This window comes from Morchella sextelata (genome assembly GCF_020137385.1).
Source record: "Morchella sextelata strain SCLS chromosome Unknown scls_1, whole genome shotgun sequence".
Lineage (NCBI taxonomy): Eukaryota > Fungi > Ascomycota > Pezizomycetes > Pezizales > Morchellaceae > Morchella > Morchella sextelata.
Genome location: NW_025408616.1, coordinates 3134536 through 3149185, shown reverse-complemented (window position 1 = coordinate 3149185; position 14650 = coordinate 3134536). Strand labels below are relative to the sequence as shown.

Genomic DNA, 14650 nt, shown 5'->3' with positions numbered 1-14650 from the left:
ACAACAAATTGCACCTTCACGTCATAGAGTATCACTCGGTACACCTCAGCAGTTCGGACAGATATCGACACGCACAGAACATTGCCTATCGAATATTTGTTTTAGGAATTAACAGCAAACTAAACTTCAACAGGGACACCATTCGAAACCTGACTATCCAATGGTATGACAATTAGTTTCGTTCTAGAGGAGACACGTCAAAATAGACAAAGAGGTGATAAATTCTGCGCCAACAGTATTCAATGTCTGTACGAGCAGTGTCAATTCCATGTTATTGTGCGGCGATACAAAGATATCTACAACGCCATATAATATGGTCTGTGGTTGGCTACGATACTTACCTTGAAATTTAGATACGTATTGCATGATTCAACCAACACTATGTTAAGTGAAACCGAAAGGATAAATCGTTTGATTGCCCTAAAATGAGGAATTGGCTAAGTAAGCCTGAGTTTTGGTAACTATCGTCTCATCGCGGCGCTCCTGATTCAAGTGTTTTGAAGATCAATGGTTGCCTGAAAACTGACAATTTACTGTGCTGAGATAAATATACAGATAGTAACAAATGAGTAGACTCAGTTTATGGAACCTATTCTTTGACAATCAGAGGTAGCTTCGGGCGATTTTCCAGACACTGTTATTGCTTCGTTGGTCTCATCTAATGCTTCAAGTGTGTCCTCCAAAAAGTATTGCGATGCAATATTTGCATCTAGGGGGGGCTCTTCATCATTCTCGAGGTCATCGTTCATCTCCCTCCCCATCGTTTCACAATGGGCAGTGTTTTTCTCTGAGTCCAGTTTAGCGTACCTACAGAAATCAATCAGTAAACCTGTAGAATGGTTGGATATATGGCGTCATCATAAATACTTTCTCTTGGCCTTTTTCGTCTTACTGGCCTTCTTCTTCTGAGCCTTTTCGACTAGCTTTGCGTTCCTGCTTTCGGCTCCATTGAATCGCTCATCAAGTTTCATTGCCAGAATATTTCTGGCAATTTTGCGATTTTGTTCCCTGGATCTCGTGGCCTGAGATTTAACAACAAGGCCTGTTGGTAGATGCTTGAGCTGAACAGCCGAGGATGTTTTGTTCTATCAGACCATGAATGGAGGATTAGTTTGTTCGACCTCGCGGGTATCCTGATAGCTTACGACTATATGTGCTCGCGTTAGTATATTTGAATATGGGTAGAGTGTGAAAAATACTTACTCTTTTGACCTCCAGGGCCGCTGGGACAATGTGATTATGTCAGAATTCTTCCATATTATAAAGGTTTCTATATTCCATCATTGCCGATTACCTTCCCTTCAGAAATACTTCAACAATTTCATCCTCAATGACCGATGGTCTGGGAGGCATCGGTTTGCCTTTTCCGAGGGCCGGAAAGCAAGAGAAGCATTGCTTGGATTGTGCATGTAAGCGTAATATCCCGAAATTAATGCGGTGCTGTATTCGCTGGGTTATCATCATAGCTGGCTTGATTTGGTAAACAAATTTAAGAATCCTCAATCTTTGAAGCTGGTAAGTTTGAGGTTCAACGGGGCTTGGCAGTCACGGGTCTTCGGGGAACATCAAGCTTTGTACCCATGCGGGTACTGCGGGCTGTCGCGTAGCTATATAGAGTACTGGATGCGTTCCTGTAAAGTTTGAAAAACAACACTCTTAAAGGTTTAGACTGCATCATTCGAGATTGGGCCAATCAATAGCTCGGAAGTTCAGAGGTTTAAGCTATATAATAAGTATATTCGAGTAATAATGGAAACCCTAGTTGTTTGAGCTATTACTTTAGAGCTTCCTTTGATCTCTGTATAGTCATACTACATGTACTCCTTGTACCGGCCGAGGGATGGAAAACGCTTGTATGTAAATATATAAATACATGTGGGTATTCAAATTCATCACGATTTGACCATTTGAACTACATGTATTTCAATGGCGCCGGTCGACATACCTTTCGGGCCATTTGTAGAGACGAAGAAGGAAAAACGATGTTAAACATGTATGAAACCCGTTTTTAGTACATACATGTATCAATAAATCACTTATATGGAGGTACACATCTGGATCGAGGTGAGTAAATTACATATATGGTTTCATTGGTGGTTTCACCGTGGCCATTAGGTTCGTGTTCCTCACCCAACAACTCATTCAAAAATGTAGATACGAGGGACTGGAACAGGCAATGTGTAGTCCTTGTCATCGCCTACAGATTGTCAGTCTTGGAATTTACTTTCTTGTTTTTAATGGGCCAGATACATTTGGCACGAGAGATAAGTTTGGTGAGGGAATTGGGCAGGCTTATCGTAAACGTAGAGCCAGACATCCATCTTGGCAATTTAACTAAACAAATCATTCGTCATCACTCGCTCGGTTATCAGTGAAACTGCCCGCTTCTAAGGTAGTCAACTCGTCGATCCTATGCTAGGTAGGCTAAAACAATAATCGGGGAATATCTATAAAAGAAACAAATCCAATACCTGATAAAGATTCAAGTCAGGAAGTTTTCAAGGTTTTGTTTGATAAGAACGAAAAATCAAATCACACAGCCCGAGATTACAATAAAGGTGTGGGGCAACGCGATGGTAAATTTCCTGGAACAAGAAAATAATCTTTTATCACAAAGAAAAAGAAAGAGGAGAGAAGAAAGACCATTGTGAACGTAGAACATGAATAGATAAGGCTAGGCTAAAAGACGTCGCATGATCCTAATAGATTTCGTCTTGGTAACGTTGGCCAAGGGGGGTCAAAAAAGGGACTCCATGGTATTCATTTTGGCGTAATAGTGATCGATCGTAAAGCATCCCATTATGCTCATTGCTGCTCCCTGGATCTGTCGTTATCCTTGAAGAGGCCCTGCTCTTCAAATGTATCAATAAGAGGCCGTAGAGGTTCGATGTCGCGGCGTTCCAGCAGATCGAAGGCCTATGTATGTAAGAGCCAGTTTAACTTGGATTTATTTGATGAGAGCACATACCCTTGCAAAGTGAATAAAATGAGCGAAAAAGCTATTGAAATGGGCCTCCAGACTCATATGTACTATTTTGGCAAAATGCGTATGGTAGATATGTGCGAATACTCTGAACATTTGCTTATAGATCGCCTTACAAGTGGTATAAAAATTTGGCGGGAACCCCCCTTCCTTGCCAATCCACGCCTGCCCACTGGCGCCTGGAGTACCGGCAGGCGAGCTAGCAGAAGACCCCCCAGGAAGGATAGCGGATGGGGTGTTGATTGTGGCCGTAGTAGTGGGGTTGGATTTCGAAGGAAATATAGTCTCATCGTTGATGCGGTTTGAGATCCATTGCAGCACGTACTCGATGTAAGTGGGAGCAGGGAGCCGAAGAGGCTTTTTATTGGAATCAAGCCACGAATAATCCAGTCTGTACTCAAGTAAATGTAGGTTAGCATGATTTCATTACGCAAGCTAGTATTTCGAGAGTGTAATGAGTAGGATTTGAGTGGATATCGATTACATACCCAATGCCTGCAGACATCGACGGGCAAGCTTGAATAGTACAAAATTCCTGAACAACTCCGAAGAATTTGTTCAACATATCAAAAAATTCAAAGACTATCAGAGATCCAAATTAGCGTTGACCATAACGTTCGTTTAGTACTAGAGTGATGCTCGTCTGCTAAAACCAGAATCAAAAGGAACCTACTATTCAACGCCAACCACTCCCCCTGGTCAACATATCTCGGCAACACAACAATAGTTGAGAAGCTTCCTTTAACAAGCTGACTGGTAACAAATGGCTTGCACAAGTACAACGGTTTCTGTGTTACTCTTTGGGCTGATGGGGAGCCTGGCATAAGTCCCGCCGGGGAGGCGTTACCAAAGCTCCCACCACCGGCTCCACCACCGGCTCCAGCGCCTGCAGCAGCACCAGCACCAGCAGGTTCTTGATTAAGAGGGCCAGGCTTAGGTTTACGGGGACGGAAACCGCGACTAAAAAAATCGGCGACAGAGGCCAGCATGTCAGAAATAACTCTTTACAAGAGGTTTGGAGTTGGATAAGAGTGAAACATGAACAGAGGTAGAGAAAGTATGATTGTGGTGTAGGAAAAAGAGAGGAAGGAGATTGAGGAAACAATTGAGAGAGGGAAAGAGTAACATACCCTAAAGAACCGAAAAATTGCGACATCTGGAAGGATTGCGGTAAAGAATAGCAGCTTCCTTAGCCTTGAAGCTTATGGAGACGGGATTGAAGAAGCCGCTTCTGGAGTGTGATCGATCGGAATAGTTAGAGCGGAGGTTGAGCAGGTAGCAGGTAAGAAACAAAGAGGAAAGAAGAAGGAAAAAAAATGGAACTTCGGTAAAAAGGTGCAAATGGGATATCTATCGTTCGAGTAAGGGAAGAGAGCTGTTGGCGGTCACGAATAGTGTGGTTCACCAAGGAAAGGGGCCATAGAAGTGTGGCTTTGGGTATGCAGCTGCTTAGAGCGCCACTATCTGTGGCGAGGAGACAGTAAGTACATACATGTACCGGGTGTAGCGAAAAGTGATGAGAATCTGATAAGACAAATACACGTATTCACCGCAACATTCACTTATCAGATTCTGATCACTTACCCTCAACACCCTACTATTTTACATGTACTAATAAACCCATGTTTGGCTAAATACCCCCGGAACCAACCACAGAAGAATTTCAGAACAGGCTCTAAGAATCCTATCATCTTTGAAACGTACAATTATGTACATGCATGTAGGTACAGTCACTACCAAGAAGTCTTCGTGATGGCGCACACCACGCCCACCAAAAAAAGGTACAAAGCGACACACCAAAACACAAATATCTTTGAATAACTTCACAACCACAAAAGATATTAAAATTATGGTTGGTACAGGAGCAGATATAGTATCCAAGAGACTTTCTATCCAATCAAAAGTAATTGATTCTGTGATTGTGAACCTATACCATGTCCAAAGTGACTATCTACGTAAGGTGCACCCAATCCTAAGGGCAATACACCAAAATTTAAATAACTCGACACCAATAGCAGCCGTTAATTTTTGCTTAAATGTAGAGCCTCTTGAGGGCTATACCTGCTCTCATCTCAAACAGAATTCTAATATCTGTTGTGGTTGTGAAGTTATTCAAAGATATTTGTGTTTTGGTGTGTCGCTTTGTACCTTTTTTTGGTGGGCGTGGTGTGCGCCATCACGAAGACTTCTTGGTAGTGACTGTATGTAGGTACATATACTTTACCTTATTCTTTGAAACGCTACACCTCACGTGATTGGTAATATAATTCACCTTCTATTTAACTACAATAGAGCGTATTTACAAAATGCAAAATTGACACTTCCCATCCAAGGGATATGAAATGCGCAAGCCGCAAAATGACACTTGTGGATGCCGCTTTGGAGAGTGGCGAAGCGCCAATTGTCAGAATTGACGGTTAGTAAATACGCTCTAATACTTGTAGTCTTGATGTGCTGAAATCGCGTTATTATGACTTTAATCTTTTATATACTTATTTTTATGTACTTATACTCATGCGTTTATTAAATGGTCGGAATTCTTAGTAGGGATTTGGTTGCAACGATATCCGACCATTTAATGAACGCCCGAGTATCGAACAAAATACATGTATGAATATAGACAAGGCCCCGCCATGAATGAACATCGCGCACGTATATTCTGAAACCTATTCGGAAATCACTTAGCTTGTGGCCAGTACCATACATACCCACGTAAAGCTGTGAAACAAACTCTTATAGCTCCTTCACGAAGTCCCTAATTTTCATCCAACATTGATTGAGCTGATACCTAAGCATGCGACCATGATCGAGAATCCAGAAATATATATGTCCAGATACTGAGCATACATATAAGCCACATCTATTCCATACCTTCCATTAGTGCTGGGTTATCTAAGTACATTCCCTTTCGATTCACCACTGCTCGAAGAAGCTCCCACTCGTCGCCCTCTTCGAATCCCCATTTATTAGGCTCTGAGAAGCCCCATGCCTGGGCAACCTTATCGAGCGCCGCTCTCTCCTCCTCTCTTAACCACCTGTATCTCAAAGGTGTCCCAACTATCCACGTAACTCTTACCATCTGATCGTTCGAAGTCATCAAAGCAACCATCCCGATACTTCCGGTAAAACCAACGTATGCCAATAAGCCAGAAAACGCATATTTTAAAGCGAGCGAGTGATCAACTTCATCCTGGTACCCAGCCATGGTATCTGCTAGGGCGTATATAGCTAGGGGAGCTAGGCAGCCTGCTACAGCTGCTGGGGCAGCTCTCCGGACCAATTTAGCTTTCATGAAAGCCGGAGCGCCATACGAGGTGTCAATGATATCAAGGCAGATCGACATATCTCTCGACTCAATAGCTGCGTCAAGTGCGGCAGATGCGATATGACTTGGGATTGCGTATTTGATCTGGTTGGGATTGGGCTGCCGGGGCTTGGATGAGCCTGGAGGAGTGTATGATTTGTTGGCATAAAGAGAAAACACAGCTGGTATCGGCGACGGATCGCGGATTAGAGCCTGGAGCGAGACGTAGGATGCAAGGATTGAAGGGGTGATAAAGACATCTGGGTGAGATATAATCGTGTAGGCCAGATCCGTGAGTGGTTGAAGACTTTTTAGGGAACTTGATTTCGAGGAAATGATAGTACCCGACCCTGTTGTACTTGCCGTTGATCCAACAGTTTGCTGCTCAGATGCTCTCTGCGGGGATGGAGAATGGTTCACTGGCTGCACTGGTTGACACTCATCAAGTGACAGTAAAACGGATGTAGGGGTACTAGCAGCAGAGCTTTGCACTGAATCTTGTAGTCGAAAGCCGGCATAGCTTTTGCATGCCTGCAGTGCCAAAAGGACGTCCGATTCGGTCGGTGAAGATTTCGCACTGTGAAGTGCTTTCTGAATTCGCTCCTCCAAAGACGCAAGAGAACGAAGACTGTCTCCAGTAAGTATCTGGCTTGATTGTGTACCTTTTTCAGGCAAGGTTGACTGAGAGCGAGAAGGACGTGATGCGGTCTGGAAAAGGTGTTGAACTCGGGTGTGCGGCGAAAGCAAGGACCATAGGTGGATTGAACGATTGAGTGACCGAGTTCCAGCTGCTCGTGAACAAGAACTGCAGATCAATGAGGAGCCCCTCATACTTTTTGCTTGCTAATGTTGCTGGGTCAATCGCAACTCGGGTCTTAATTCCGATTATCTAGGTGTAAGTAAGTATATATCCTAGTTAAGTAGTGGAAAGTGAACTTTCAAACCATCGCAATTAACCCTAACCCTTCGATACAGTTATCCTAAAATCTAGGTACATACTTTACATACATAGCACAGTAGATAATTCTAGTATTGCTACATGTTCCGTCAGTGGAGAACAACAGTGAGGTATATACAAAAATGCAATTACCTGCTTAATTAGTCGACCGTGGTATTGTTCATGAGTACGCTCGAAGGTCGAAGTAGGTACGTACATGTATGTACTAGGGTGTAGCGAAAAGTGATCAGAATCTGATAAGACAAATACACGTATTCACCGCAGCATTCACTTATCAGATTCTGATCACTTACCCTCAACACCTGGTACTACATTTAGTCGCCATTGATACCTGTAATTACCCCATCAGGTCTGACGCGCAGGGTCTCACATCTCGGTTGAAGTCTTAACACTGGAACTGTAGAATACCCCGTGGTGTAAAAAGTCAACGATATTATCAGACCAGCGATGAGTTATCAGCAGCTTCAACATATAGGAATTATTGGTGCAGGGGCGTCGGGACTCACTTCAGCAAAAGCCCTCATTGCGGAAAAATGCTTCCAATCTATTGAGATACTCGAGCAACGGATGGAGGCTGGAGGAGTTTGGAACTACACCAGAGAGACTGCTAATGTATCAGTGCCTTCTACTGATCCTAGTATTGTCGAGGAGGCGGTAATCAGCGAGGGAAAGCCTGTATTTATCTCGGCAATGTACGACGAGTTGGGTATGCGCTCTCAATTCCATCTCTCGAGTAGAGAGGCGATGTAGGCTGAGCATATGTCTGGCCACAATATCGCCTCTGTATGTGCAGAAACCAATATTCCGAAGCAGTTGATGAATTTTGATGCACACCCATTTCCCACCAACTTGCCTCTATTTCCTCCTCATACCGCTGTGAAGGAATACATCCAAGAATATGGCAAGGACGTCCAGGACCTTATCACTTTCAACGCTAAAGTGGTCGATTGTCGGAAGAAAGGGACGAAATGGGAGGTTTTGGTAAACGATACACAGACTGGCCAATTACAAGGAAGGCGCTATTATGACGCTATAATCGTAACTGTAGGACATTATAACATTCCTTATATACCATCTGTGCCGGGCCTAGATGAATGGACAATGGCATATCCAGGTTCAATTTCGCATTCGAAGAACTTCAGGAAGGCCAACTCTTATATTGGGAAGGTAGCGTGCCCTTTGACTAGTTGCTACTCTAGTTCAGCATGACTTCAAAGCTAGATTTACTGAATGAAATAGAAAGTAGTTATAGTAGGAAACTCTGCAAGCGGTCTCGACATAGCTGCTCAGATAAGTCGATTTAGCCAGTGTCCCATCCTTCAATCATACCGGGGGGAGTCAGGTCTCTATACGGATACCACTCAGGATGCGATTTGCAAGGTACCAGAGATCCGGTCTTTCTCAACTCTCGAAAGATCTGTAGAATTCTCCGACGGAAGAATAGAAAAAAATGTGGACCATATATTATATTGCACGTAAGATAGTAATCTTTCGCTTCATGATACATGTACTAATCTATACTCAACTTTCAAGGGGATATCTTCATTCACTTCCTTTCCTTTCATCACTAAACGAAGGAAAGGACCCACTAATAGTGAATGGATTCCGTGTTCATAATCTATACCAGCATATATTTTACATCCCAGACCCAACACTTAGTATTATCGGGCTCCCAGTAAAGGTGATCCCCTTTCCACTAGCCCAGGCAGCAGCAGCATTAGTTGCAAGAGTTTGGGCCAGTCGGATTATCCTACCTTCCAGGGCTGAAATGAAACATTGGGAGCTGCGGGAGATTGCCGAAAAGGGAGATGGAAAACATTTTCATTACATGGACTTTCCCAGAGATGCGGATTACCTCGATCTTTTGGGATACATGTGTCAGCAAGCCAAAGGCGAAGGAAATACCGAGATTGGATTTAAGGCGCCAAAGTGGGGAGAAAAGGAAAGATGGGTTAGAGCTAGAACCCATCGAATCAAAAAGGCTTATCTGGAGAGGAAGAAGCAAGGTGTAGTTGTGCGCAAGCTGGAGGAATTAGGGTTCGACTTTGAGAAAGGGATGGATGGGTATGAAAGGCCTGAGTCTCACCGAGTGGGGAAACTTTAGATTAAGTAGACCCACTTAAAATGTATGCCTAAAAATTATCAATCAATCAGCCAATCAATCAATCAAAACCAATCAATCGACCAATCAATCAATCAATGACCCATAGACGTACATGTAGTTAAAGTCACTGAAAACTGTAGAAAGGCACTAGCGCGGATCCGGATGAAGTTGGAAATATATTAGGGACCGGTTTAGAAAAACCTCAATCCTCTCCATTAGTGACTCCTGATCATGAGTTTGACATATAAGAGGATCCTAAACACACTCCATGAAGTAATATTATTACGCAAGAACAAGCTTTCTTCCTCACTTGTGAAAGTACCATTTTGAACACCCGATTATAATTATTATATTCGATAAATCCTTTAGATGAAGACAGGTCCTGGAGGCGGTCATGGATGGCAAAATAATCTCTTACTGTATTTGAAAACACATAGTTGGTAGTCTTAGGGGCGAACATAGTGAGAAGGTACATACTTATAATTAGTTTTATCATGTTGGCCATTAATTCCATTTATCTGGACCAAGATATTGGTGAAGTCAAACATTGGTTTACCATCGCCACATCTGATCTGTTCATGACAACGACTACATACTTTATGTAATTTAAAGAACACAGATACATCCGTTGTCTTCACGGGATGCCACAAGGCACCAAGGATGCTGCGTCCTTGATTAAGCAAGACATCGAGTGATATATGATGAAGTGCATGTTTATTTCGGGTACTCACAGTTGAACTACATATATAGCAATTCCCCTCGTTGTGGTTATTTATATTTCGGATTGCTAGAATTTACTACAGTCAATAGTGTGATACATCCTAGCTGCCAGTGCTCACCACAATTCACTGCTTTTCAAAACGGAACCAAAGAAAACATCGAAATGCCCAAGTTCTTCTAGCTCAGGGAGGTAACTGAAATGATTTGGTTTGGGTAATTCATGGTTCGTAGTAGAGTACATGTAGTTGGTTATGTTTTTGAACGCTGAGACGCCGAGATCGGCCAGCTTTAGGTTGATATTATTTTAGAGACATTTATCAATTCAAGTGCTTCTATTCTTTCCTTTTTCAATCCAAACGAAACAGAAACGCCGAAATCCAACAGGTTTGTGATCATCATCTGTTGGGCTTCTAGCTTTCGATTTGCAGCAACATATAACTACTTATATACAGTACTCGGGAGTGTGATTTTTGGCAACCAGCGACGTGGAAAGGGAAAGTTCCGCACAAATTAGTATTGAATTCAAGTACTGAAAACTTTACTATATAAAAATGAAATCCGCCTTTTCACAGAAAGGCTCCGTCCGCCTGCATGACCAATTTCTATAAAAGGAAAAATTAGAGAAGAAATTACTCTGAGAACTTGGTTTCACTTACTCAAGGTCTGTAACTCCTCTTCCAGTTGGCTGATAGCTGCTAATTTTTCACAACTCTGGCGTTTTCGCTCCAACTCATTACTTGTTCTCAAGGACTTTTTTGACTGTTTTTTACTGCTCGGGATCCTTCTGCCTAGAGTTAAACACATTTTTTTTTGGTGGCTTTATTTTTCTCTTTTGATAAGGAATTTCAGTACTAGATTTGTCGGCTTCCATCAGTTGTGATTGATCAGCAGTCCGGTTGCGAACCCACGTTGCTTAAAAAATATTAGAAAATTAAAAAAAATCGGTAAACATGCTTACCTTCTAGTCGTTGTACTTCTAGTACGGGGATTAATTTTCAGAAACTCCAGTACAGTGAAAGCTGTGATAATTCTAGCCTATCAAAATTCGATACCTATAATAATTCCAGCCGTGACCGGTGCAAATTGTGTTCTTTGAGTGAAAACCGTCTAAATTCCATCCTGTCAAGCACAGTTGTACAAGATTTATGAGGAAACAGCGTAATATACAGAGTTGTATTGTTGAATGATTTGAAAAATTGTGTAACTTACACAATTATCAGTTTGTTACATGTTTTTATTGTGTAGTAAATAATTATGTACTAGTTCCACAAATATCTTCAACTAAAAATAATTGTGCGCTATTCACACAACCATCTAACTTCAACAGAAAGAATTGTATACTATTTACAGGATTGTAACGGGGGTCTCTTCTAAGTGAAATAGAATAGGATAGAATAGAGATGGCCATGCAAGATTGTAATGGAGCCATTCCAACTGTCTGGTGTATGAGTACACACAGGGCCCAGTTACATGCTGAGAGTTATTGTTAGAAGCCAGTTGCACGGCAATATGCAAGTACCGGCAGTGTGGTTAGCTACCAGCTGTTAGAGTAACTACATTCCGGGCACTAGGAAGGAGATCTATTCATGGGAGCCATGACTGACGAGTCTATGCCTCGCCAGTGAATAGAAGACCGGCCAGAGTGAAGCTCTGATTGCCCGGTGATCCTCTGTGTCCTCTAAGCATAGTAGGACCGCCGAAGAGGCAGGGACTATGCTAGGGAAGTCTACAATAAGTGAAAGCTCTACAGCAATGATTAAGCTTACACCTGAGCGGCAGCTCATTCATGCAGGCCCTCGGTTGTGTTGCAACCAAGGCTGCAGGTGTTACAAAGGCTTTGACTAAGGGTGGTTGCCTTGGGGCATCGGAAACACCTGCTGACGCTTAGAGAAAAGCGGGGTAGTGGTAGTATTGTTTCCGGTACCGAGAAAAGGCTCCACCGGAACTTAGTATGGAGTTAGGAGCAGAGAATAGAGGCCTTCGGAGTATAAGTACTCAGGTTCATTCTCGCTCCTCAGTCCTGTTCTCTCCAGTCTTCATCAGAAAGAAAACCAAGTTCTTATCGGTAGCAGAGCCCTTAAAGATTATTGAGTTCTAGCGATAGTATCTTTGAATAATCTGCAACCTGATTGTCTATCTTGCACGGCCATCTCTATTCTATCCGATTCTATTTCTCTTAGAAAGGACCCCCGTTACAGATTATCTTTAAGGGTCAAGTCACCTTCAGATTATTCTTCCTCTATACAAAATGTCCGCCCTCCCGGCTCCCGAGGCACCCCTTCAGGTTGAATGGCAGCCGGTGCCCCTTCAGCTTGATGCCACCGGGCAGACACAGCTTGTTAAGAAGCCCAGGACTGCTCTACTGTTACGGGCATGCGAAGCATTTATGGGAGTGAGAGAAAGGCTAGTAGATACCCCAATACCCTCTGATACTAATGGCAACACCACTATCAACTCCAGTTCGCACCCACGAGGTGTGGTGCGATCAATATGCGACCAAATGCGGAGTTGCGGTTTTCCTAGTTAAAAAACACGTTTTTGACCCCAATAATAACCCCCGGAGCGTCAAACCGCCGGAGGGGAGTGTTTTGGTACCGGTGGATATATAAGGGACAGCTGGAATCAATCGGATCGAAGATCGGACCACCCGGAGCGAATCGGCGCAAGCTGCCAGCCGACCGAGTACATATCGGCGGTACCTGTGGGCATGAGAGGACTCTGCTATGTGGGAAAGCGATGTGGGAAGAGGCTTGAGTAGGTAGCCTTACCGTCCGAGACCTCTGAACAGCCGACGCTGACGATTATCCACCAGATAGCCGATGGAGAAGAAACATCGACAGGGAAACGTGCATTAGAGTGGATAAATAGGTTGAGGGGTTTCAGCGGGTTTAGGAGTTTGGGTTACGGACTTAGGAGTTAAATGTTCTTGGTTGTTTTTCAGGGTCTCGGGCATGCCCCGAGTGTATTCTGTATTATTAGTAGATTGGGTCCTCGAGACATAAGCGAGGGATATAAATACTGTTTCATTCACTGACTAGCCAAACCATCATCGGCGAAATCATAGTCTTAACAATATAAATCGTTGATACGCGAGTTACAACTATATTTGACTATACTTTTAGAAATACTCTACTCTATCGTGACTTCGAACTCTACCTGAACTATTACGTCGAAGACGGTCGAATACCATCTGCTAACTCTAGCGAATCTTTGTTGATAACGTAGCTCGCGGGGCCCGTATCGGATCAAGGAGATTCATACTCGACGTTGACTGAAGAGACCTTGGAGACTTCTACCTTTGTAGCTGTTAGCCGAACTCTGAGCTCTGCGTAGTGTACTCTTGTAGTCTGGTACGCATCCCTCACAATATCACCCGCGGTGTCTGTGGAGGGGAAGGACTTAGCCCCGTAGGGTACCTTTATAGTCTCAGGCGTTGGTCCTTCACGGCCTTGGGGTTCCTTCGATGAAAGTCGCGGACTAGATCGAGTACGTCTTCGTTCATAACATCCATGACTTGATAAGTACAGTCGCTCATCGAATAGCCCCGCCATTTCACCAGGTATTCCACTAATCCTCTTCTACTCTTCCGGCTTCCCACAATACTTTCCACTTCGTACAAAACCTCTCCTTCCTTATCGACCTCTTCGGGAGTCGGGGGACGTTGTTCGCGGCCTGGGATACTGCTCTGTCGATAACGTTCCAAGAGTTCAATGTGGAACACGTTATGGATCTTGACTTGTGGTGGCAGTTCCAATTCGCAGGCTCGTTTTCCGGCTAGTCGGACAATTTTGAACAGGCCGAGTTTCTTATGATCGAGTTTCTTGGTAGAGCGAAGTGTCTTGATATTGGTCGCGTTGAGCATAACCATATCTCCCACCTTGAAGTTAGGTGGTTCGTCCCTTTTCCGATCATAGTATTTCCCCATCTTCTCCCTGGTATCTATTAATCGAGTGAGAGCAGAGTCATGAACTCCTCGGATGAAGTGAACATACAGGTCACTGGTTGGGTTGACCACTTCGGCTTCCGTCGGCCAGTTGGTTCTTGGGTTGTAACCGTAATTGGTATAGAACGTAGATTGACCGGTGGCGTTGGTAACCGAGTTGTTGTAAGCATACTCCGCCAACGGGAGTAGCTCTGCCCAATCATCTTGCTCGTAGTTGCAGAACACTCGTACGTAGTGCTCAAGGGTTTGGTTGACCCGCTCTGTTTGCCCATCAGTCTGAGGGTGGAAAGCCGTACTCATTCTTATCCTCACGTCCAATAATTCCATAAGGGATGCCCAAAAGCTTGAAGTAAATTTGGCGTCCCTGTCGGAAACTATATCAAGAGGCAGCCCATGGAGTCGCCAGATCTGACCGAGGAATATCTTCGCTAAATCCTGCGCGGTCGTTTCTGCTACTAGGGGGACGAAGTGCGACATCTTCGAGAACCTATCGACTACTACCCAGATTTGGTTGTATCCTTTTGATTCCGGTAGCTGCACGACAAAGTCCATTGATATTGATTGCCAGACGGAATGTGGTGTGGACAGTGGAAGAAGCGCACCGTATTTCTTATGGCGGCTGGGTTTGTTGCGCTGGC

General features: G+C 43.7%; 5 protein-coding genes across 5 annotated transcripts; 1 reads left to right on the top strand and 4 right to left on the bottom strand.

Annotated features, from left to right (window-relative positions):
• Window positions 1–575: 575 nt before the first annotated feature.
• H6S33_000826 (uncharacterized protein) lies at window positions 576–1353 on the bottom strand (the record flags this gene model as incomplete). The annotated part of the gene is made up of 5 exons (XM_044832246.1): window positions 576–807; window positions 868–1085; window positions 1122–1147; window positions 1204–1223; window positions 1295–1353. 5 exons carry the CDS (start codon window positions 1351–1353, stop codon window positions 576–578), a joined length of 555 nt encoding a protein of 184 aa, XP_044700385.1.
• A 1452-nt stretch (window positions 1354–2805) lies between these two features.
• Window positions 2806–3972, bottom strand: H6S33_000825 (uncharacterized protein; the record flags this gene model as incomplete). The annotated part of the gene is made up of 4 exons (XM_044832245.1): window positions 2806–2916; window positions 2969–3374; window positions 3472–3565; window positions 3657–3972. 4 exons carry the CDS (start codon window positions 3970–3972, stop codon window positions 2806–2808), a joined length of 927 nt encoding a protein of 308 aa, XP_044700384.1.
• Window positions 3973–5843: 1871 nt separating this feature from the next.
• H6S33_000824 (uncharacterized protein) lies at window positions 5844–7234 on the bottom strand (the record flags this gene model as incomplete). Its single annotated transcript, XM_044832244.1, has 3 exons — window positions 5844–6915; window positions 6986–7176; window positions 7232–7234. 3 exons carry the CDS (start codon window positions 7232–7234, stop codon window positions 5844–5846), a joined length of 1266 nt encoding a protein of 421 aa, XP_044700383.1.
• A 458-nt stretch (window positions 7235–7692) lies between these two features.
• Window positions 7693–9349, top strand: H6S33_000823 (uncharacterized protein; the record flags this gene model as incomplete). The annotated part of the gene is made up of 4 exons (XM_044832243.1): window positions 7693–7951; window positions 8039–8412; window positions 8485–8720; window positions 8779–9349. 4 exons carry the CDS (start codon window positions 7693–7695, stop codon window positions 9347–9349), a joined length of 1440 nt encoding a protein of 479 aa, XP_044700382.1.
• A 4138-nt stretch (window positions 9350–13487) lies between these two features.
• Window positions 13488–14564, bottom strand: H6S33_000822 (uncharacterized protein; the record flags this gene model as incomplete). The annotated part of the gene is made up of 1 exon (XM_044832242.1): window positions 13488–14564. The coding sequence occupies one exon, from the start codon at window positions 14562–14564 to the stop codon at window positions 13488–13490; it is 1077 nt and encodes a 358-aa protein (XP_044700381.1).
• Between the last annotated feature and the right edge of the window lie 86 nt (window positions 14565–14650).